The 22,259-nt window shown below is 45.0% G+C and overlaps 1 protein-coding gene across 16 annotated transcripts in view; it reads left to right on the top strand.

The window, feature by feature from the left end:
- The window catches only part of KCNMA1 (potassium calcium-activated channel subfamily M alpha 1), a 728,164-nt gene that overhangs the window by 491,436 nt on the left and 214,469 nt on the right, over positions 1–22,259 (top strand). For all 16 annotated transcript variants that reach the window (XM_021699676.1, XM_021699672.1, XM_021699675.1 and 13 more), the window contains 3 exons: positions 7,588–7,663; positions 9,771–9,941; positions 11,565–11,656. In XM_021699676.1, the coding sequence (XP_021555351.1) occupies positions 7,588–7,663; positions 9,771–9,941; positions 11,565–11,656 (339 nt within the window). The remainder of the gene's footprint in view (positions 1–7,587; positions 7,664–9,770; positions 9,942–11,564; positions 11,657–22,259) is intronic.

Below are 22,259 nucleotides of genomic sequence, written 5' to 3'. Positions count from 1 at the left end.
AGAAGTTGCAAAAGCACACAGGTGAGAGAAATCGTTCCTGGGGGGAGCTTTGAGTAATCCTGTGGGCCTGGATACTGGGGGCTTTGTGCTAGGAAACCAAAGATGACCTTAGGAGGGCTGGCAAGGGCCAGATCCCAGACTCGGAAGAAAACCTGACTTAACTGTAAGAACTTTAGAGGCTTTAGACCAACTCTCTGAGCCCATTCTCTCTCCTTCCCTCTGTGCACCCCCGAGCCCAGATCCTGAAGGCTCTGATGCCGAGAAGAGGAAGCCTTGGTTTTTATAGGGCTTTGGACACAGAGCTTATTTTCTGGTGACTCCTCTGTACTCTGCTGTGTTCACGGTGACCTTCCAGGAGGGTGGGTGCAGCCCTGGAATCTTCTTTAGGGGGTTTTGTCTGGCTTTCTCTGGTGGCCAATCCCCACCACTGATCTGTGGCATTAGGTAGGGATAGAGACTTTGCAAATGTGATTTGAAATAATGGTTTGAAATTGCAGTTTCATTTTCTGTCCTTTGGCTGCCTTGCTTTGCAAAGAGCTGGAAGAAACAGAGCAGAGAAGTATATGGGGGAGAGAGAGAGAATTAAGTGGGCAGCAAAGGAAACCGGAGTAAACAGAATGACAGAGAAAACACAGATGAAAGAAACAAGTCACAGTGATGGGACAGCATCAGGGCCATTCCTTAAACTGCCAGCCAATAGGGCGGCCTACCATGCTCCTTGTCTGGAAAATGGCCTATTGAGGGGGACAGGGTCCCTTCCATGTCATTGTCTGAGCTTTTGACAGTGCCTCAGTGGCCCTGCATACTGACAAGCAGACTCACAGAGGAGATCACACATAATTATTCTACACTCAGAGCAAAATAAGTAGCTCGGTTTTAAAGGCTGCCATTCCACATCTCATTTGATGTGTACATGTTGATGATGAAAACGTGGGTCATCCAATAATTTGTTTTAAATGGCAATGGCCTTACTAATTATTAAAATAGACTATGCTTGGAGCTCAGTCGGTTAAGCGTCCCAACTCTTGATATCAGCCCAGGTCATGATCTCAGGGTCGTGAGATCGAGCCCCCTGCATCAGGCTCTGTGCTGGGTGTGGAGCCTGCTTGGGATTCTCTCTCTCCCTCTCTCTCCCCCTCCCCACCCTGTGCTGTCTCTCTAAAAAAAATAATAATAATAAGATATAGAAAAGCATAAAGGATAAAGTAAAACTTGCCCAACCCCACCCATGGTTGAGACAAACATTACTAATATTCCCCCATATCACTTTTATTTCCCGCAGAGTATTCCATGATATGTGTGCACCATCATTTACCTAACCCACACATTTTGGGGGAACATTTGGAGAACTAAAATCACTGTACTACAAATATGACCTTGGAAATGGCTCCAAGGTTAAGTTCTTAAAAAAGAGTATTCATTATGGAGATGGCAAGGGGTTGTCCGGGTGGAGGCCACACCGTGAAGGCTCTTACGCATCATGGATTTAACTTGGAGAACGAGAAGGAATCACTGAAGGGTTTAAGTAGGACAGGAATGTGGTCACATTTACATTTTAGAAAGATCTACTAGTCCACCGATTGTATGATGGGTTTGAAGCATCTAAGACTGGAGACCGTTAGACCAGTCAGGGCAGTAGTCCAGGCAAGCAGTACCAGGAAATGGCCTTGGGCAGTACAGGTCAGGGTGGAGAGCACAAAGAGGGGTGGAGAGGTATTTAAGGGGCAGAATTGACAGAACCTGATTTTGCTTATAGTTCAGACCATTTATCTCAATTTGGTCTTATCCTGTTGACTTTTCAGGGGTGGGTATCTTACATCTGTCCAGCAAAGGTAACAATAAAAAAAATAAAGCCACTGACACCTGGCTGTACCCTAAGCCACAAAGGAGGAAAATAGTGGACAAGCCGAACAGGGACAGATTTGCCCTTTTTTGTAGAAAGTGGATGACATTTTTCAGTGTTAACCAAGACATGTCTTGTTAAATACAGTGAGGCAAAGATGGCGCACACTAGCTCTGGGTTTGTAGCTATACTTTCAGAAAGAGACAGACTTTCTCTCTTCCAGTATGTACGTGGTCCTGGAAAGGTCTCTGATCTACAGGAACAGAAAGATATCCATGCCTGCCCTTGGATAGTTCATTGTATCTAGTAATGTAAATTTCCCTCATGGCGATTGAGAACTCATGAGTTGGGGACCCAGCAATGATAATGGACAACATAAAAATGATTTTCATTAGATGAGTTAGGTTCTCATGGTAAGGTCACAGTCCATCCCTCCCTCAAGGCACGAGAAAGGGGCTTGAATCTGGATGGTTCCAGTCATTCTCACCACAGGGAAGTTCACGTTTGGCTCAGACCCGTGGCCTTGGTCACGAACCTATGGCTATTTCCAGTGGCCCTTTGGCCATGAAGAGCACACATATTACCCCTGCTACCCTCTCCCTCCTCCCAAGGAGCCCTGTGCAACCTGATAAGGTTCAAATTTCAGAGTATGGAGAAAGTCCACTAAGAGTTAATCTTTCAGAGGGCTTTTAGATGATTGTCTGGTTGTATTTTAATTTGGAAAGCAAATTCCTAATACTAGTGATCTGTAATGATGCTAATGCCATAAAAATAATCAGATTTCAGTGCTGAATATGGACTCTTTCAGCAACAATGATGAACGGTTCTAGGCACAGCAAGAATTCCCTTAAGCACTTTTAATATCATTATGACAATCATTTAGAAATTAATAATCATCATATCTAGGTTGTTTTTCCAAAGCACCAAGAGGCTCAAAGGCTACGATAGTTTTAATATCTCAAGAGGGCTCCACATAGAGATTGGTGTGGCACTGCTTTGTTCAGGTTCCAAGGATCTGGGAGTGTGTAAGTGAATCAACTTGGTATTTAATTATCCTTTCGGAAAATGAATACAGATTTTCCTCGACTTATAACGGGGTTACGTCTGGATGAACCCATCGTAAGTCGGAAATATCCTAAGTCAAAGATGCATTTGATACACCTGACCTCTCGAACATCATAGCTTAGCCTAGCCTACCTTAAATGTGCTCAGAACACTTAAATTAGGCTACACCTGGGCAAAATCATCTAACCCAAAGCCTAGTTCATAATAAAGTGCTGAATATCTCTTGTAATTTGTTGAATACCGTACCGGAAGTGAAAACCAGTAGTGGTGTGTCGGTTGTTTGCTCTGGTGATCACCTGGCTGACAGGGGGCTGCAGCTCATTGCCATGGCCCAGGATCACAAGAGAAATCATGTGCCTATCACTAGTCCAGGAAAAGACTGAAATTCAAAACTCAAATTCTAGTTTCTCTGAAGGCATATGGCTTTCACACCGTTGTAAAATCAAAAAATTGTAGGTTGAACCCTTGTGAAGTCAAGGACTATATGTACATGCTTCTCTGAGATACCAGCTACATGTTCCTCATCTGCTTCTCCCTCTCCCATGTTAGCTCACACCTTGGAGGACTCACAAGGTAGAGGCGCAGAGGTTTTGCTGTAGTTTGGATTCCCACTGAGAAACTAGTTGGGAGCAGGACATAGTGATGTTCCAGCTGCAACAATGTTCAGTTCACTGGTTACCAGAGTTGCTTCTCCTGATGGCTCATTGGGTGGATGCCTTATATCCACATGTTTTATTTCTACTCTGACAGTCGGGGGGGGGGGGGGGGGGGGGGGGCATCCTTCAAGAGCAAGAATGCTCTGGAAGTCCAGTGAGTAGGCCTCTGGGGCTGACAGGCTGGTCCAGGGAACAGAAAGGCAAGAATTATGGTATCTCTCTGCTTTCAGGAGAAGCTTAAATAGAAGATTTTAAGCATTATTTGTTTAATGATGAGTTAAATGGTGAGTTGGTGATTTCCAGTCACAGCTCCAGAAACTACCTAGAGGTGGTTGCATGACCCATGGTAGCATCTGGAAAAAGGGACGAAGGCCAGGATTTAGCAATCTGTGCTTGCCCTTGTAAGTGCCAGGTCCATCCAGAACTTGCAGAGCCATGGAACTAACCACACTGTTGAGCACAGTTGGTGGTGGTACAGGGTCCGCCCTCTTTTCTTAGGTAGGGATAGTCCCAACCTACTTTATAGACCTTATCAATGGTTAGATTCTCAGAGAGCATTTTGGATATTGACCCCTTCTGCTGTGGGCAGACGGCTTTAATTGTGAGGGACAGACTCTACTTTGAATCAGCCTTGGTAAATGACTGGGATTTAAGACAGAATTGGACATGTCTGGATCCAGGGGTTCAGAGTCTCTCATCAGGATTCTGCTTCTCTCTTTATCTCTTTGAGGTGACACTCTCAGGCAGTCTGTCTCCAGGGCAGATGGCCTTCTAGAGCCCCAGACTTAGATTTTTTGCACCCGAATCTCGGGAGGACTTAGATTTTTTCTCTTCCACTCCGTTCCTAAAAAATGCTTCTGATGAGCCCTACTTCATAGCCCTTTTAGAGCCGAGAGTTCCTCCATCGGCCAGTGTGGCTCAGGCCACCCAGGTAGAGAGAGAGGTGGGAGCCTTTGAGTGACACCCCACCTAGGTCAGAGGCTGAGGACAGGACTGTCCTTGAGGAAGGGATGTGGCACCAACCCAAGAGCAATAGAAACAGAGCTCTGTACTGCTTCTCCAAATTATTGTGTTAACTAGGCTTTGAATCAGACAGCCCTGGTTCGAATATTAACCCCACCACCTGCCAACCATGTCTTCTCAGGCAAGCTGCTTAAGTACACCAAGCCTCAGTTTCCTTATTTAGTTAGCAGGAACAGTGATAGTACCTGTATCAAAAGGTAGAATGGTAAAAATCTGAAGAAAATGAAGAACCCAACATAATGCCTAGCACATATAATAGGGACTCAATAAATACTGGCAATTTTTATAGGCAACTCTTATAATCTGGTAACTCTTGAGATGACGAAGAATGACAGAATGGACATTTTTATTGTTTTTCTGTTTTTGAACCAGAAGGAAGTCATTCCACACATTTCAAAAGATCAGTATCAAACAAATTTTAAAATATTTGGCTATATTTTCCTTGAATTGTCAGAACCAACTCTAGAAAAAACTAAGACCACAGGTTCCTCTGCTCTGCTCAATTCCATAAAGAAAAGAAGATTGAAGAAAAAGGCAAGCTGGACTCTGGCCTTGTCCCTGTTCTAGAACTGCTGATCTGGCCTCCACTGAGGGGCTCTTCCTTCAACCCCTGGGCTACACTGGACCGCAGCCCCCTCCTGCCTTCTTCCACATGGTGACCCCAGTGTAGATGTAGTTACCAGAATTTTTCCTTTCCATTCTTTTTTTTTTGGCAGCTCAGGAGGTTAATCAATATGTCTAGTGAGTCTCTCACCTCACTGGGGCAGCTGTCTCTGACCTTTTCATATCCTGTGCAGGGGCGTGGGGCAGACACAGAAGACTGTGACAGACACCAGTCTATGACTTTGTAGGCCAAAGGCCAAGAGGACTTTGTAGTGGCCAAGAGGGTAGACTATGGCCAAACTGCCCTGGCTCACATTCCAACTCCGCTGCTTTACTGTGTGAGTTTGGGTCTGGGTGACGTCACAGAGTTGTCATGAAGAGTAGAGGAGTGAATACACTCGAAACACTTAGAATGGTGAGCACGGTTCCCCATGAGAAAGAAGTAGGAAAGGGCAGAGAACAGTCAATCAAGAATGATGGACTGGACCACCTGTGGGTGGCGTTACGCCACTAGAGGGAGACTGACAGAGGTAGAAAATAAAGTTTGTTTCCGCAAGATGCAGCCAGGAACACAAGAGACAAACAACAATCAAAACAACATTACAAAAGATGTGTTAAGACAATGGGATTGATTACCAATGAGTGGGGCCGGAAGTAAGAGCCAGGAGGAGTCACTTTGTATCGCAGGTGCGGGGACCACTTTAACAAGGACGTGGGGATTGACCAGGTTCTGAAGAAAGGGAAATATTTGCAAAGATGGAAAGGACCATCTTTGATAGTAGTATAAACAGACATAGGACACAAGTTTGGCTGTGATGGAGGTTTCAAGAGTTGATGTTGAAGAGGTGGTAGGTGAGCCTGAACCTTCAGCAGGTGTTGAGGATGGAAGGAGTTTGGACATAACATTTTAGTCAACAGGGAGCCTTTGGATAGGGAAGTGACCTGCTAACAACAGCGTTCAAGGAACTGGACCCCAGCGGGAGTGAACGGGGTGAAGTTAAGAGGGAAGAGTGCAGGGGGAGGGGCGAGTTCACTCAGGATTTATGCATAAAGGCCCTACTATGTGCCAGGGACTCACTACACTCATGGGATCCAGACAGACAAGGCCTCTGCTTTCAGGGTGCTTAAACTTTAGTGAGTCCCAACTGATCCACTCAAGGAACACTGGTGGATGCTGACATTATTAGGCAGGAGGTTGTGCGGGAATAGGATATTCATATAGTCTCAGATTCTCACTGCATAAATGACATATTAATTACAAAGGGAAATGAGCTCCTTCCAAAGGGAAGTGGCAAGATTTCATGTTCCCACCTTAACCAACTGACTAGACCTAGTGTAATTGAGTGGAAATTTCCTGATGTGATGACAACCCAGGCAGATATTCTTAACAGAAGCATCTAAACAGGATCTACTCATGGGGGAACCATCAGACAAATCCAGAATATGGGACATTCTATAAGACCGCTGACCTGAGTGCACAGAAAATTAAATGAACAAACAAAAAGGGCAGGGGGGCAGATGAAAGGAGAACAAAGTAGGGGTTAGCAAACTATATAGTACAAGGGCTAATCCAGCCCATTGCCTGTTTTTGTAAATAAAGTTTTATTGGAACACAGACACATCCATTCTCTTACTGACTTTTATGCTATAGCAGCAAAGTAGGATAGCTGCCACAGAGACTCTGTGACCCGCAAAGCCTAAGAAATTTACCATCTGTCCCTTTATAGAAAAAGTTTCCTGACCCTTGGAATAAAGAAAGCAACATAATAACCAAATGCAATGCCTGAATCTTGGCGGAATCATTAAATAATTTCAGGGCAACTGGAGAGATTTAAAGAGAGAGTGCATTTTAGATGACATTCCTGAATTCACGTGAATTTTCTTGGGCATGACAACTGTTGCATGGTATCCTTCTTAAGTGTTAAATGCTAAAGTATTTAAGGGTTGTGTCATGATGTCTACAATGTACCTGTAAATGGTATGGCCAAAAAAAAAAAAAAAAAAAAAAGAAAAAGAGAAAAGAAAAAGAATACGAAGAAAATGTCCAAAATACTAATTGCTCACTCTAGAAGAATGGCATATAAGTGTTTATATACTGTTCTTTCCATATTTCTGTAGACATAAAAATTTTCAAAATAAAATTTAAGTAAAGAAAAGGTAAACCCAATAGAGGGGCTAATTTAGGGGTCACTTTTAGTGGTCCAGAGGTCATTTTTCTATTGGCTCTGTCCCTACCTACCAACACTGTCTTCTGGGACCTTCCCTTATGATGGAGGAAGCCCTGGGGAGTAGAGTTGGGCTACCTGTCCCCTAAAGATTGCTGTCACTCTGGAAGGCAGCCCGAACATGGTCTTCTCTCGTAACTTGGGGATTTTGCTTGTTGTCTCTTTTGCACAGTAATTCCATCAAGCTGGTGAATCTGCTCTCCATATTTATCAGCACATGGCTAACTGCAGCCGGGTTCATCCATTTGGTAAGTATCCTTGACGATGCTTCAGCTCTGGCTTTTCTGCAGTAAATCTGTCCCTGCGTCATTTTATTATTTGAAATTTTTCTCCCTGAAGAGAAACTTCAGCCTCGCTGCAGAATGTAGGAGGAGAAGCAACTGCACGGTTGTCTGGGTTTCCAACCCTTTTACCCAAAACTAGTTCCAAATGGTGAATGATGTTTGCTTCATTAACCTGCGTTTTTCAGCTCACTGGTTGGGTGGATTTTCCCCTCTGTCTGCAGTAACCCCATCCAGCCACAAGATGGCAGTGCTTCCTCAGCCAACACTTGAACAGGTCTTGGTGACAAGGTTGGGAGTTTGACCCACATCTTTTAATAAACAACAAATTCACATCCCTCAATTTCTTTCCACTTCCCCCTTACAAAAAGCCACCTTTGATTCTTTTGCCTGATTACTTGTCAAGTTATTTTGTATCTCCAAAACGTTGATTCTTTTAAATTAATGACTCTTTGAAAGGTTTCCATTATCAAGTCAAGCTATTCTCACCTCCTCAAGGCAGACCTTTATTCCTGCTTTTAGGGACTACAGCTTTTGTTGGAAGCGTGTTTCATACAAACACAAACTGTTAAAACTGGAAGGAGCCTCATCTAACTCTGAAGCTTTGAGTAAAGGTGCCTTTCCCTTGCTGAGACTCTACCTGTGTTAAGGGGCAGAGGGGTACCTTTAGTTACTTCCCATCATCAGGATTTATGTAATTATCGTGGGAGGCAGGCCTGGGATGGAAGCCAGGGGATGGGGGGGCTCTCATTCAGTCACTAGATCTGAGGGCTTCCCCACTCACCCTTTCATGCTGATGGAATTCTTGGCTGAAATCACTCTTAGTAGGTAAAAACCCTAATCACCATGTATGGTCTTCAGTATTTCCATGAGGTGAGCTCACCTTACATTTTGTGATGTAGCTTCTGCTCCACCAGGAAACCTCCATGAAAATGGCACGCTGAGCTCAAGAAGTGATGTGCGAAAGAGGCTAGGTTTTGGAAACTTTCTGCAGAGGAAGAACCAGAGGCTCAGTGGATTGGGGGCCTGGAGGCTGGCTGCCCACATGGGCCATGCTGGTGGATCATAGGCACTGCCCATGCGCTGTACTGCAGGGCTGGGATCCGGGGTAGACCTGGAGATCCAGCCCACATTTCTCCCTCTCTCCTGAGAGTAGTAGCTAGAGTATCTCTCCTGCCTCCCCCACAGCTTTGTTGGTGGATCATATCGATGGGAAGGTAAGGTATTTTGTAAAGTTGGGCACACTGCACCCCTGGGGAAAAGGGCTCCCAATTCATCCACTCCCCTTGGGTTTAAGTATTGCCTCTGGCTGATTCACCAACTGCAGAGTTGAGTTGTTGCTACAGAGATCGGAAACTGTATGTTGCGCAAAGCTGAAACTATTTACTATCTGGTCCTTTACAGAGAAAGCTTGCTGACCCTCCATCTAAGGGGTTGCACAAAAGCAAATTGTTCTCATGAGCTCAATTTTTGTGCGCTCAGGGAAATTCCTGCCCTTTGCAGGGTAGAAGAGCCATCCTTGACATTCTGCAAAGCCGGGAGAGCAGAGTCAGACTTGGAGAGATGCTGTTTGGGGTTCGGGTGTAAGGTCTGAGTGAGCGAAGCCCACCAGGCATCGCCTTGGTCAAAACGATGAAAAGAAGAGGCCCCTGGTGAGAGAGTCTCAAATTTCTTTGGGTGTACAGGAGCCAGGCCCTCCGAGACTGAGCAGAAACTCACAGAGAAAGGTCAGGGCACAGCTCTCTGGCTCTTTCCTTGAAGAGAATGCTGTAAAACGTGGCCGGGGGCGATGCCTTCAAACTCTGCAGGCTTCACATCTTTAACAAGGAGAAGAAAACGGACTAAGGATACATATCTCTGTTCCTTCCCCCTCTCTGCCCCATCAGCTAGGAAGGCATGTATGTGTTACTACCACCCAACTCTCTCCATTACCTGCATGGAGGTTCCAAGTCATTACTATAAGACTCACCTGGGGCCGCAGACACCTCGTGTTGAGCCTGCTGAACCTTTTGTGTTCCTGGTCTATCCTACGTACATAACGTCATCTTTTTTCTTCCCTGTCCCCTTGCTTTAGGTGGAGAATTCAGGGGACCCATGGGAAAATTTCCAAAACAACCAGGCTCTTACCTACTGGGAATGTGTCTATTTACTCATGGTCACCATGTCCACTGTTGGCTATGGGGACGTTTACGCAAAAACCACGCTTGGGCGCCTCTTCATGGTCTTCTTCATCCTCGGGGGACTGGTAAAAACTCTTTATTATGATGTTGATTTTTATGGTCATTAATATTTTCTATGGTCCGTTTCTTTAAAGCTTTGTATTTTTTGATTCTGTGTTTCTGCATTACCAGCAAGTGATTGCCTTAGTGTTACAATCAGGCTAAGTAAATCCAAACGCAAATGGTGACTTTTCTGCATATTTCTTCGGAATGTTAGACTTGTCTCCCAGAGGCCCAGGCACCCTGCCCTTGTCGGGGTCAGCCTTTTTGCCAGGAGGAAACCTAATTGTCTTAAAGAAAGTGATGCTCCCTTATTAAGTGAGAGTGTCTGTCCCTCAGTAATGTAATTCAGCCGCTGATACTTTCGGCAAGGACAGCTGCTCTCACCTGACCCAGTGGATGCTGTGGAGACTCTGTAGACAGTTTGCGGTTTCAAGAGCTCCCCCACACCCTTTACCATCCTCCCCTAAACTTCCAACAAACACTGTGGCTGGGGCCTGCCCTGAAGAGTAGGGTCCCCACAGAGGATGGAAAGCCTATGGGTCTCATGCAGGTGGACATCATTATGTGAGCAGAGTGTGGTTTTGTAAATGGCCGAGTAGCTCCACGATGCAGCGACCCATGGGATGTTTTTCCTCCCCCTTTGTAAGTCAGAAGGTTTCGCTATTTGCTTTTCTGGTCTTTGCAGATCCTAACAGTCGGTTATGATGTAATTTTCAAGGGCGATTTCTGGCAACACATGGTCGGTTGCTGCATTTTGTCTTTCAAACTAGCTCGTTTTAAGTTGAGATTTTTGCCGCGTATGCGGTAAGTGATTAGAATCCTCCCTCACACATAGCTTTCACGTATATACGCCGCACATACATTTATAAGATGCATATATATCTCTCTGTTCTGTATGCATATGACATATATACATTTAAAAAAATGTATATAAATGTACATGTGTGTGTGTCCACTAACACAAGCATTTCCTCAGCACTTGGGAGGTCCCTGTAGATACTGAGACCCACGAATCCAGCCACAAGCACAATGTTTGTTGGACAAAACATGGCAGATTTGTGTTTCTCCTTGCTATTCTGTCCTCCCATGTGATTTCCTAAATTTACCTTTTGTGCTTTTTAGTGATTTTTTTTAAATGGAAAAAGTTTATATTATTTTAATCTTCTTTTGGTGTTTATTGTCTTTCGTCACTCAAAAAGGCATTGATTCTCCTGTGAATTTTAACTAGAAAGAAAGGTCTTACCTTGCCATTGTGTGTGTGTGTGTGTATGTGTGTGTGTGTGAGTGTGTGATTTTTACCAGCATGCACCCCCTGTAGTGAACCCTTCAGCAAGAAAAGCTAGATGTCAACTTATTTATTCCTGTCTCCTTTGCATTTTTTTTGATTTTGGTTTTTTTTTTTTTTTTTTTTTTTTGGTAGTTGTCCAGGTTGGCTAATGTTTGTTTGGTCCTGTGTATTTTCAGGAGCTTGCCTTTTTTGTGCTTTTGTGCTTTTATCTTTATAATCCACCGTATTAGTATATACCTTTGCAGTCCTAACCCTTTTGTGTTTTTGGATCTTAGAGTCCCCCCTCCTTCTGAAAAGGTCACCACCTTTCTTTGGCCTGTCTTTTCAGTCTCTCTTCTGTCTCCTGTCTTCTCCTCAGGCCATGTTTGCCAGCTACGTCCCTGAAATCATAGAATTAATAGGAAACCGCAAGAAATACGGGGGCTCCTATAGTGCGGTTAGTGGAAGAAAGTAAGTATGCCAAGAGGTTTTGCTGCCTCTGCTGTGGTAGAATCCTCTCTGCATGCCATTTTTTTTTTTTTTTTTTGGCTCTTGTTTCTTTGTTTCATGCATGTAGGCAATGTTTGCCCGCTACGTGCCCGAAATTGCTGGTCTCATCCTGAATCGGAATAAATTCGGCGGGACTTTTAACAAACATGGAGGCAGAAAGTAAGTCAGTTGCATCAGAAGAGATGGGGTTGAGTGATTTTCCAGAGCCCCTCTGGTGGTGACACCTGAATGCCGCCCCTGAAGCTTCTGTGAGGGAAGGGCCACATTCTGTGTGGGGTGTGATGTCAGAATTACCCCAGGAAGCTGTCACCCGTGGACTGACTACCCAGACCTGTGCCCGTTCGTGGCTTTCTTCCCCACCCATCTTTCCGAGACACATACTGCATTTCTCCTGGAAGGGATCCCTAGATAACTGGACCTGTATTTTCTGTTCTAATCTCTCCGCAGGAAACCAAGCTCATTCATTCTTCACATCGACTGGCTTAGTGATTACATTCTGGTCCCCCAGACTAACGTGATGCCATCCTAGGGGTTTTTTTTGTGCAACAGTAACATGGGATTGTCCTCCAGCAGGGAAGTCTTAGGGAGGGCAAGGTCAAGGTCACCTGGCCTACCGTCAAGGCACTGTGGCAGCCAGGAAACCAATTCTCTTTAGCCAGGAGACACCGAGCTTGTCCTCAGAGGGACTCATTACTCAGTTGAGATTCCTTCTGGGCAAGATATTCTATCTATGGTATGTCAGGGCACGACATACTAGTCCTGATGGGAGTCTTTTGTTTGGTTCCCTGTACATCAATGCTTTCTTCTTAGGGACTGTTTCATTTTGTGCTCCGATCATTTTATCAATATCCGTATCAATGCATGGGTTCATTATCAACCAGAAGGTTGACTCCTCTGTAAACATCAGGGCCTTAACATCTCTGTCCTCTGCCAGAGCACCAGGCAGGGCTGGTGGCAACTATTCTTTACTTTACTTTTTTTTTTTTAAAGCTTTTTCTTGGGTCCTCAGCTTTGTTGTTTTTGTTTTAACTTCCATAGAGTAAGAAGCACACAGCTTTAATGTACAGCTGAAGGGATGTGTCCCTATGTGCACACTCAGTCATTACCATCCAGAATGAGATGAGAGTATTTTCATCACTCAGGCCCCTTCCCAATCCTAGAAGCTCCGATCGCAGAACCAGGTGCCCCTCCTCTGATACATTTTCAGATGAACAATTGAACAGCCTATTTTTTTTTTTTAAGAGAAAATAAAAGCATAGCACTGCCCTTCCCCCTCGCCTCCTCCTTGACTGGCGGTCCTGTTGGATGGAGCAAACCTCATCTCCTGTCGGTGATCCCAGTGTATCCTGAGCTCAGGTGTCCAGTCCTTCATTCAGAAAATGAGGAGGTGGAAAAAAAAAAAAGACTCATTTTCTTGAACTACCCACAGGATACCAGTTTCCTTTCAAAGGAACAAAGGACAGTGGGCGAAAGGAGGCCAGTTGGCGTCTCTTCCGTGGAGGCAGCACATTCCTCCACCTTCCCTCTAATGGAGCCCTCCTCTTCCTATTATCTTAACAGCCCTGGATGAGATGAGAACCAAGCTGTTCTGATTTCTGGGCCATTGGTTGGATCCAAAAGGCCAGAGAAGTCCAGAGACTCCCATTGGTCATTTATTCCATTGCCAAGAGGAAAACAGCTCCTCTGTCCATTTCGCCTTTAAGGTGTGAACAGGTCGCCATAAAGCAGAAGGCATTCTGAGGAACTGGGCTCTCTTTATGGCCTCCCACCCCACTAGCTCAGCCAGCATTTCCTTATCACTGCCCCCGAAGAAGCCCATAAAGTCAGTTGCCCTGAAGTCTATGTTGAACATATTTCTAGACTCTCACTCCAGGTACAATGTTTTTCCTCTAAATAGTTTCCCTGGTCCAGTGTGGGTGGGCCGGGTGGCTGGTGGCTTTTGTCGGTGGGTGCCCTAGAGGGGGCCTCAGACCAGCAGTCTCTCACCCGCCCCTGGTCGGATCTGGTCATCTTTCTCGCCTTGGCACTTCCACTCAAACCCTCAAGTGACTTCAGATCACAGACTTCCCATGGCTTTTGTTCTGGCTCCGTCTCTGTCATCTTTTATCATGCCCTTTTAGCCTGTTTTTTTCTCTTTCGCTTTTTTTTTCTCCCTTTATGAAAATACACACTTTGCTTTTAATGTGCTCTTTGGGTCTCCGATGTCCCCCGACCCTGAGGACAGAGAGTAGGTCCTGTCATCAACACTGGGACCATTCACTTTACTTTACGCATTGTTTCCTGGTTCAAAAGCTAATTACTAAGTAGTTTAAAAAAGCCCTTTGGTCACTTAGATCTTTCATCAGAAAATATAAGCTTGGGAAAGGAACGGTAATAAAGGGCCATTAGCACCCTTTGTTTGATGTTGTTTTCCAGTCAGTAGAACAAGATTGATGAAATGTTATGTTTGGCCAAAATTTGAGTTTTCATTTGGAATTCAGTGTTGAGAGAATGGGCTGTCAGAATCAATAAGTTTTCTTTCGCTTGGGATATGGGCATGTGGTAGTAATTAGCAATATAAGGTCTTTAGTTGAGCAACCAAGCATGGACTCTGGCAACAAACATAATGAGAAACTACAGTTGTTCTACTTCTAACGTCAAAAAGTTTCCAGATAAAATTAAATGCATTTGAAAAGGAAAGCAGCTAAACTTTGTTGAAAGATAGAGTTCAGACTCTTAAAATAGCATGCTTTGCCCCGTGTTTTTGTGTATGCAAAAATATACGCCCTAGACCCACGGACACACATACGTATACTCTTCTCCCTAGGAGTTCATCAAGTGGATGCCCAGAATGTAATTAAAACATATACATAGTTAAGGAGATTGTTTACGTGTGCATATTTTACTCAGAAATAACCTCTCGAACAATGCATTAACTTGTCAGAGAATTTAAGGTAACTTGTGACCCAAAGCTACAGACACCCACAACTTTGAAATCTAAAGATGATTTAGAGTGAAAAACAAACAAACAAACAAACCCCAAAACCAGAAAAACAAAAACACAAAAATTAGGCAGGGAAGTTCAGGGTTTTGTTTACACAACACCCAATTTCAGGATATTGGAGAACATGGAGATTTTGTTGGCACCTCATTACCTCATTTTCTGTTTTCATCTACGTGTTTGGCATAAGGTAAACACTCCACGTAGCATCCCCAGAACATCTTCACCATCAACATGGGATCAAGGGCCCGGAGTGTCTTTTTCCAATGCTTTTATCAGTGTTCATCACTTGACCTCCCAGAGGACATCCAGAGCCAATGGTAGATGTGGGGACGTGTGCATGTGTGAGTGTTGGCTGTTCTCTACTTTATCTTATTATGATTATGATGTATCAGGGCTCCTAAGAATAGGAATTGGGTGTCAATAACTGGGGGTTCAGTGAGTAGCTTATGCAGGCAGTTTCTGTGGGTTGGAGGTCTTGGGGACAATTGGCTTCTTGGGCTGAGACCCCAGATCTTATTAATAAGGGTAGCCCACCTGCAGCCCAGCCTGCCCCCTGGGGTACTGTCTCTTCCTCCTTCCCTTCATGTAAAATCAAAGCTGCTCAGAGGTGGGGGGCAGGAGGGTGAGGCTCCCATGGCCTTCGGGATCCCGGCTTGCTCTCCTTCCTCCCACAGCCCTTGCCGTGTCCCCCAGAGATTTCTTCTCTGTGTGTGACTCAGCCACTCCTGCTTAGTTTATGAGAACTGACAAGATCATGGTCCGAGGTCACATGGCCAAGGGCCATGGAAAATAATCAGCCACAGAGAGGAATCCATCTGCTGTAACCCCCTTGTTAGAGGTGGCCAGGCCAGGGAGCCATCCAGACTGTGTATATCCCATGATGGGCTTCTGGGGCCCCCAACTGAGGTAGTCCTCGGCCAGATGTTGGGGAGAAGGGAGAATGGGATGCGTTTGGATTATTCTACTGGTTTCTGGTAGCCAAATGCTGAGAGGACACAGAGAGAGGAGAATGAATAATAGAGGACAAGAAGAAGGCAAGAGGGGGCCAGGAAAGTGAATGAGGTCTACTTGAAGGAATGGTCCCCTGGCTCATGAAGAGTCTGGGCCCCCCCTTCTGGTTGGGGGAACAGTTGTTACAGACTAATCTGGCTCTAGTTCCAATGCAAGAAAGCTGTGGAACTTAAATGTTATGACTTCCCTTAGAACTTTTCTTTATATAAGAGGAGTGCCACATACTTGCAGTTGAGAGTGAATCACTATGGCCGAAAGCCTTAAGACTGCCTTCTTAGACAGTAGTAATACCTACAAACTTGCGTATTTCTTAATCCTCACAGCAACCACATAAGGAAAGCATTATCATCTCCCTTTGCAGTAGGTGAGGAAACTAAGGAACAGAGAGGTTATGTGACTTACCTGATGGCACACAGTGAATAAAGGCTAAATTTGGGATTTGAACCCAGGGGCAATTTGTTTCACTGGGCCATGCTATCTCTAGAGATCATCTCCTGAGATCCCTTTCTGTTCTGAACCCCATGGTCCTATGGTTGTATGTTTTCCTCCACCTCTACCCATGAGTAGGGCCACAACACTGTGCACATGATGGAGAGGAAGAGAAATATATGAGTATCACTGGGGGCTTCTCTCTTCCTTATGCTCACCTATTGCTTCTAAGGGTCCTGGCCCCCTGGGGTCAAGGACCAAAAGGTGGAGAGGGGACAAAACCATTTCTTCCTTGATTTTTCTCATTTGGTGAGGCTAGAAAGGTATTTACCTCTTGTACACTTGTAACAATGAGGGGCTCTTAAGGATGGACAGACAGATCATGACCAAAATGAGATTTGTGCCTTATTTGTGGGCCTCAACATTTTCAACCCCTTCCTGGGGAGTTCATTTCCTAGGTTACCAGCCACGGCAGAATGTGGTGATCTGCCAGGTGCAGGATACACCCCCTCCACCCCCCGCCCAGGCAGAGCCTACCTGAATGGCATCTTAAGAAGAATGTTCCCTGCCCTGGCAGACATACTCACCTGTTCCCTTACGTTCCGTGGCTCGTCTGGGGGCGGTTTTTTAATTGTCAGTGAGAATTAGAGTAGCAAGAGACCCTCCTGGAAAGTCCTGTGTTAGATACACGCTCTGGGTTTATTTCAGAGCTTTGGGTGGGAGTGGTAACCCTCAGGAGGCTGGGTCTTCCTGGAGAGAGTTAGGGCAGTCTGCCTTCAACATGAGGTGTCACCTCTGGATTGCAAGTGGGAGCTCTAAAGCCATAGAGGTCGGCAGAATTTATCATGCTTTTCCACTTAAAAATGAAAACAGATACTTTATTATGTTCTTTAATGCAGTGGTCATATTTTAAAGAGCATTCAATGACTTAGACAAGAATTTCATGAGCTAAGAAATATTAGAGCACAGTTTGTTTCCTGCCTCACTCTCTGTTCCTGTTATCATGTCTACTGGCTCATTTTTAGTCTGTGGATGTTCACCGCGTGCCTCCGTGCCCAGCACGATGTGGTTTGTGTTGGGTGCCAGGGGTTCAGTGGAGCAAGCTACCCGTGGAACCTGTCCTCATGTATGTTGCAGCCACTAAGAGGATACAGGCAGTGAGCAAGGCTATGACTGATGAAAACACCAAGTACAAATTTTAATGCATGTGGCAAAAAATGAAGACAAAAAAGACTGGGGCGCCTGGGTGGCTCAATCGTTAAGCATCTGCCTTCGGCTCAGGTCATGATCCCAGGGTTCTGGGATCGGGCCCCGCATCGGGCTCCCTGCTCAGCGGGAAGCCTGCTTCTCCTTCTCCCACTCCCCCTGCTTGTGTTCCCTCTCTCGCTGTCTCTCTCTCTCTGTCAGATAAATAAATAAAATCTTAAAAAAAAAAAAAAAGACTAAAATTCTGTTAGAGAGACAAATAGGGATGACTTACCCTAAAACCCTAAAGAAGTCCTGGGAGGTGCCATTTCAGAGGAGGACATGGTACAGCCTGAGTCCTGGCTGTTGACCCCAGCTTCTGGTGCTCCAAACCTGAGGGGAGCCAACACCCTAGTTTTAAAATTCATATTACATGAACCCCTCTTACAACCATCCATCTTTGATTCTACTTCCATGGGACTAAGTCTTTTTTTTTTTTTTTTAAGATTTTATTTATTTATTTGAGAGAGAGAAAGAGATAGAGAGAGCATGAGAGGGGGGAGGGTCAGAGGGAGAAGCAGACTCCCCGCCAGGCAGGGAGCCTGATGTGGGACTCGATCCCGGGACTCCAGGATCACGACCTGAGCCGAAGGCAGTCGCTCAACCAACTGAGCCACCCAGGCGCCCCTGGGACTAAGTCTTAAAATCTTACTTTCCTCTCATGCTCTACTTTGCTTGTCTAGTCATCTCCGCCGACTTACTGAGAGAGGGCATCCTTCCCTGGTTCCTTATTATTGGGTTCTTGTTTAATTCTGTGCCTCTTCTCAGATCAGAAATAGCTTCCTCCTCTTTCTCTCTGTGTCCTTTGTTCCTTTCTGAGACCACTTTCTTTTGTTTTTCTTTTTATTAACATATAATGTATTATTTGTTTCAGGGATACAGGTCTGTGATTCATTAGTCTTACACAATTCACAGCACTCACCATAGCACATACCCTCCCCAATGTCCATCCCTTCCCACATACCCACCCCATCCCTCCCACCCCCCTGCCCTCCAGCAACCCTCAGTTTGCTTCCTGAGATTAAGAGTCTCTTATGGTTTGTCTCCCTCTCTGATCTCATCTTGTTTTATTTTTTCCTCTCTTCCCCTATGATCCTCTGCCTTGTTTCTCAAATTCCACATACTAGTGAGATCATATAATAATTGTCTTTCTCTGATTGACTTATTTCGCTTAGCATAATACCCTCTAGTTCCATCTACGTCGTTGCAAATGGCAAGATTTCATTTTTTGATGGCTGCGTAATATTCTATTGTATATATATACACCACATCTTCCTTATCCATTCATCTGTCGATGGACATCTAGGCTCTTTCCACAGTTTGGCTATTGTGGACACTGCTGCTATAAACATCAGGGTGCACGTGCCCCTTCGGATCCCTACACTTGTATCTTTGGTGTAAATACCCAGTAGTGCAATTGCTGGATTGTAGGGTAGCTCTATTTTCCTGAGACCACTTTCTATTCCCTCCTGCCTGGCGGTCTTGAAATTCCACTCCGTTCTCTCAACCACACTCAAGCTTTGCCCACTGTGGTTCTAGACCACTTTTTGTTTTTTAAAGGTTTGGAATCTTAAAGGAGCTACTTTGCCAGAGCAGGCATTGCCACTGACCCTTAAACAACATGGGCTTGAAATGTGTGGGTCCACGTACACGCGGGTTGTTTGGGATAAATACAGTATAGTAAATGTGTTTTCTCTTTCTTATGATTTTCATAATAACATTTTCTTTTCTCTAGCTTGCTTTATTATAAGAATACAGTCTGTAATAAATGTAATGTACAAAATAGGTGTCAATGGACTATGTTCTTGGTAAGGCTTCTGGATCAATAGTAGGCTATTAGTAAAGTTTTAGGGAGAGTCAAAAGTAACATGTAGATTTTTGACTGCACGAGGGTTGGTGCTCCTATGGTGTCCAAAGGTCAACAGTTATTTCTTTACAAAGACTCACTTAATCTACCCCAGAGTCTACACCCTCCTCCAAGAGAGTGAGCGTGAGTCCTTCCTTCATCACCATCCATTTCACATGTGATTATTGAGTGCTCGCAACACACAGGCACTGGGGATAAATGTAGTCACACCCATGGAGATTTCCAAATACGCCTCATCTCTCTTGAGGTACACGTTACATTATTTGGCCACCAAAGTGGTTGGGGAGTTCAAACTCAGAGCTTATTCCCCTCTTGGTTCCCAGAGGTGACCGTCTTCCTACAATAACATTTCCATCTTGACTTTTTCTGATAAGGGCTGACTCTAGCACTTGGGAATAGGATGTGGGGTTAATTTGTGTGGTGTTGTCTTGGGCCCAGTACCATGAGCCTCCTTTCCTTTCCCATCTACACACAGCTCGGGCAACACTCCCTCTCCCTTCTGCACAGCCTGATGTGGCGGGTGGGGGGTTACTCCTGTGGGGGGTGTTTCCTATAGGATGCCATTTGCAATTTCTATATCACAGACATCACTCTAGTTGAAATGTGACCGAGGCTTTGCATTTCACACAAACTTCTATGCCTTGACAGGGAAGCCATTCAGCCCTCTCCTTGCGTGGCCCACGTGATTTGCAGCCTGAACTCCCAGCAATGTTTTCAGATTCCTCAATTTTAAAAGCCATAAATTAGCAAATCATCAACATATCACCAGGAAGGATCATCTGGTAGCCATTCTAGTCAGAAGGAAACACAGGCCTCAATAACTGATCTTCACAAAGATATGAAGAACTGTAGACAGACAGATACAGTAAATAGGAAGACAGATAATTCAAGTTGACAGGCCATCTTGGACTGATTAGACATTCTGCTTTGATTAGCATTAAACTTTGGGGGGAGGAAAAAAGAATTGAGATTGCCCTAATAGTTTGGAAAAATGACCCCTTGACGACTTCTGAAATTCAGAACCGAGGGGCAGATACCCAAAGCAAGTGTCATTAGATGCTGTATGGTATAATGTAACATGCTAGGTATTCCTTTCTGATGAGAGGGGTCTTGGTGGGTGTGGATGTGGGCGCTTCTTTCTTTGCATCTGCTTTGGATTCTTGTAAGCCACTTCTTCAGTCCCTTTCAAATTTGAAGCTCTATTTAAAGAGACTGGGATGCATATTAAATCAATTTCCTGATAATACTAATGGAATGAAGGCTTGTCCCCCTCTCCCCCCTCCACTTTCCTGCTGTCTCTCTTCCCTTCCACACACTTATCAAAATGTTCCAGCTATTGTTCTGAAAACAAGAATAGAAATGTAGGTGGGAGATGAACTGTGTACCTAAAAAAATAAAAAGTCATATTCAAACCTAGACTTTTGCTCTCAGATATTCTTTCTTCCATAAAAAAAAAAAAAAAAAAAGTTCCAAATATGACTTTTCCAATTATAAGCCCTGAAGAGTCTTTCTGCTCAATCTCAAGTTTGATTGGGTGAATCCTTCCTGGGTAAGTTCCAAATCGAGAGGACAAACGCCACCATCCGAGAGTGAGTTGCACTGTGTTTTCTGTCTTCCTGCGATGTCGTTCATTGTGATAGAAGTCTTTCCAGAGCTGTGCACAGTGGTTCCTGGTAGACTTGGGGTTTGTCCCACTGATGCTGCCATCATGCACCAGGAAACTTTTTAGTTGTCCAAGCCCATCCTCTCTTTCTATTAAAAGAACTTTAGAAGCTGTTGCAACGTGAGGCTCATGGAAACCTGATTCTGTGTCTCTCGGGGTTCGAGCTCCCGCATCTAGTATGAGTGTCATGTAACAATGACCTGCTCCCACTCCAGCACCATGGGGGCTGCTCCAGATATGGGTACTGATTATCAGTAAAGGCAATCTTATCTCCCCTCTGTATACCTTCTTAATTAGGGGACATGGAGGCAGTTCAGAAAGAGATTCCATGCCCATCTCTGTAAGAGGTTTTGTGACCTTAGCCACTGACCTCAAAGGCAAATGCCAGCTAGGCTGTAGAACAGATTTAGGAAAGTTCCCATCCCAACATGTTTGCTCAGCTCCCAAGTGCGAGTTCCTGCTGTGTCCCAGTCACTGTGCTGAGTGCTGTGCTTAAAGGATGACCAAGAACATGTGATTCTGCCCTCCTGGAGCTTTCCTGAGACTTTGACCAATCAGAACCATCCCAGGAACAAGTGGCAGCTAAACAGAAGCTTGATTATGTAGGAGTATCATCCCAGTAAAATGCTTTTTGGCAGGAATTTTCTTCAGTGAAATCATGAAGGCTGCAGGCATTTTAGAGGGAGTGCTCCTAAAAGCAGTTGATAATTCATATTTTTAAAATGTACCCATTGCAGTAGTTTGGGGCAAAGGTAACAGCAGAGTGACTTGTGCCCCTAAAAACCTATGGATCTAATGATGGACCCAGTAAAACAGGGATGCAGAGAGACTTGGGACGGTGGGGGAGCTGCTGATGCTACCCTGAGCCCCCTCTTTTTCATCCCCTACAGTGTCCCCCGGTGGTGTGTTATGCCCCAGCAAACCCTGGAACCTGTGGACTCCTCCAGTTCTTATGTGTATAACAGATGCTAGAGGCCAGCTGGAATGTTGGGTCTACTCAGAGTGGATTGGATAGCTAGTGGTGTGTGCTAACTGGGGCCACACCCTGGGGAATGGCTGGGGAACAAGGCCAGAATGTGTCAACTTGATTGTCTTTATGGGAAGGTAGTCCAAACAAGATATGCCCTAGGGCGATGATGTATGATTTACCAGGGGTGTTAGTGTGGAGGTGGGGCTCGCTTTGCAAATCAAAGCTAACATACCTCCCCTCTACAAGGGCGAAAAGTAAGAACCATTTCTTTGCTTGGACTCATTTTCCCTCTATTCTACCTTCATCTCCGAAGGGTGTGGTTGACCTTTGCCCTGGTCTTCTCTTCTTGGGGTCCCTCGTGTTCAGAAGCAGCACCACCCAGTAGAGACAGGCAAA

This window comes from Neomonachus schauinslandi, chromosome 6, assembly GCF_002201575.2.
Source record: "Neomonachus schauinslandi chromosome 6, ASM220157v2, whole genome shotgun sequence".
Taxonomy (NCBI): domain Eukaryota; kingdom Metazoa; phylum Chordata; class Mammalia; order Carnivora; family Phocidae; genus Neomonachus; species Neomonachus schauinslandi.
The sequence above is the reverse complement of the archived record's forward strand: the minus strand, read 5'-3'. Positions and strand labels throughout refer to the sequence as shown.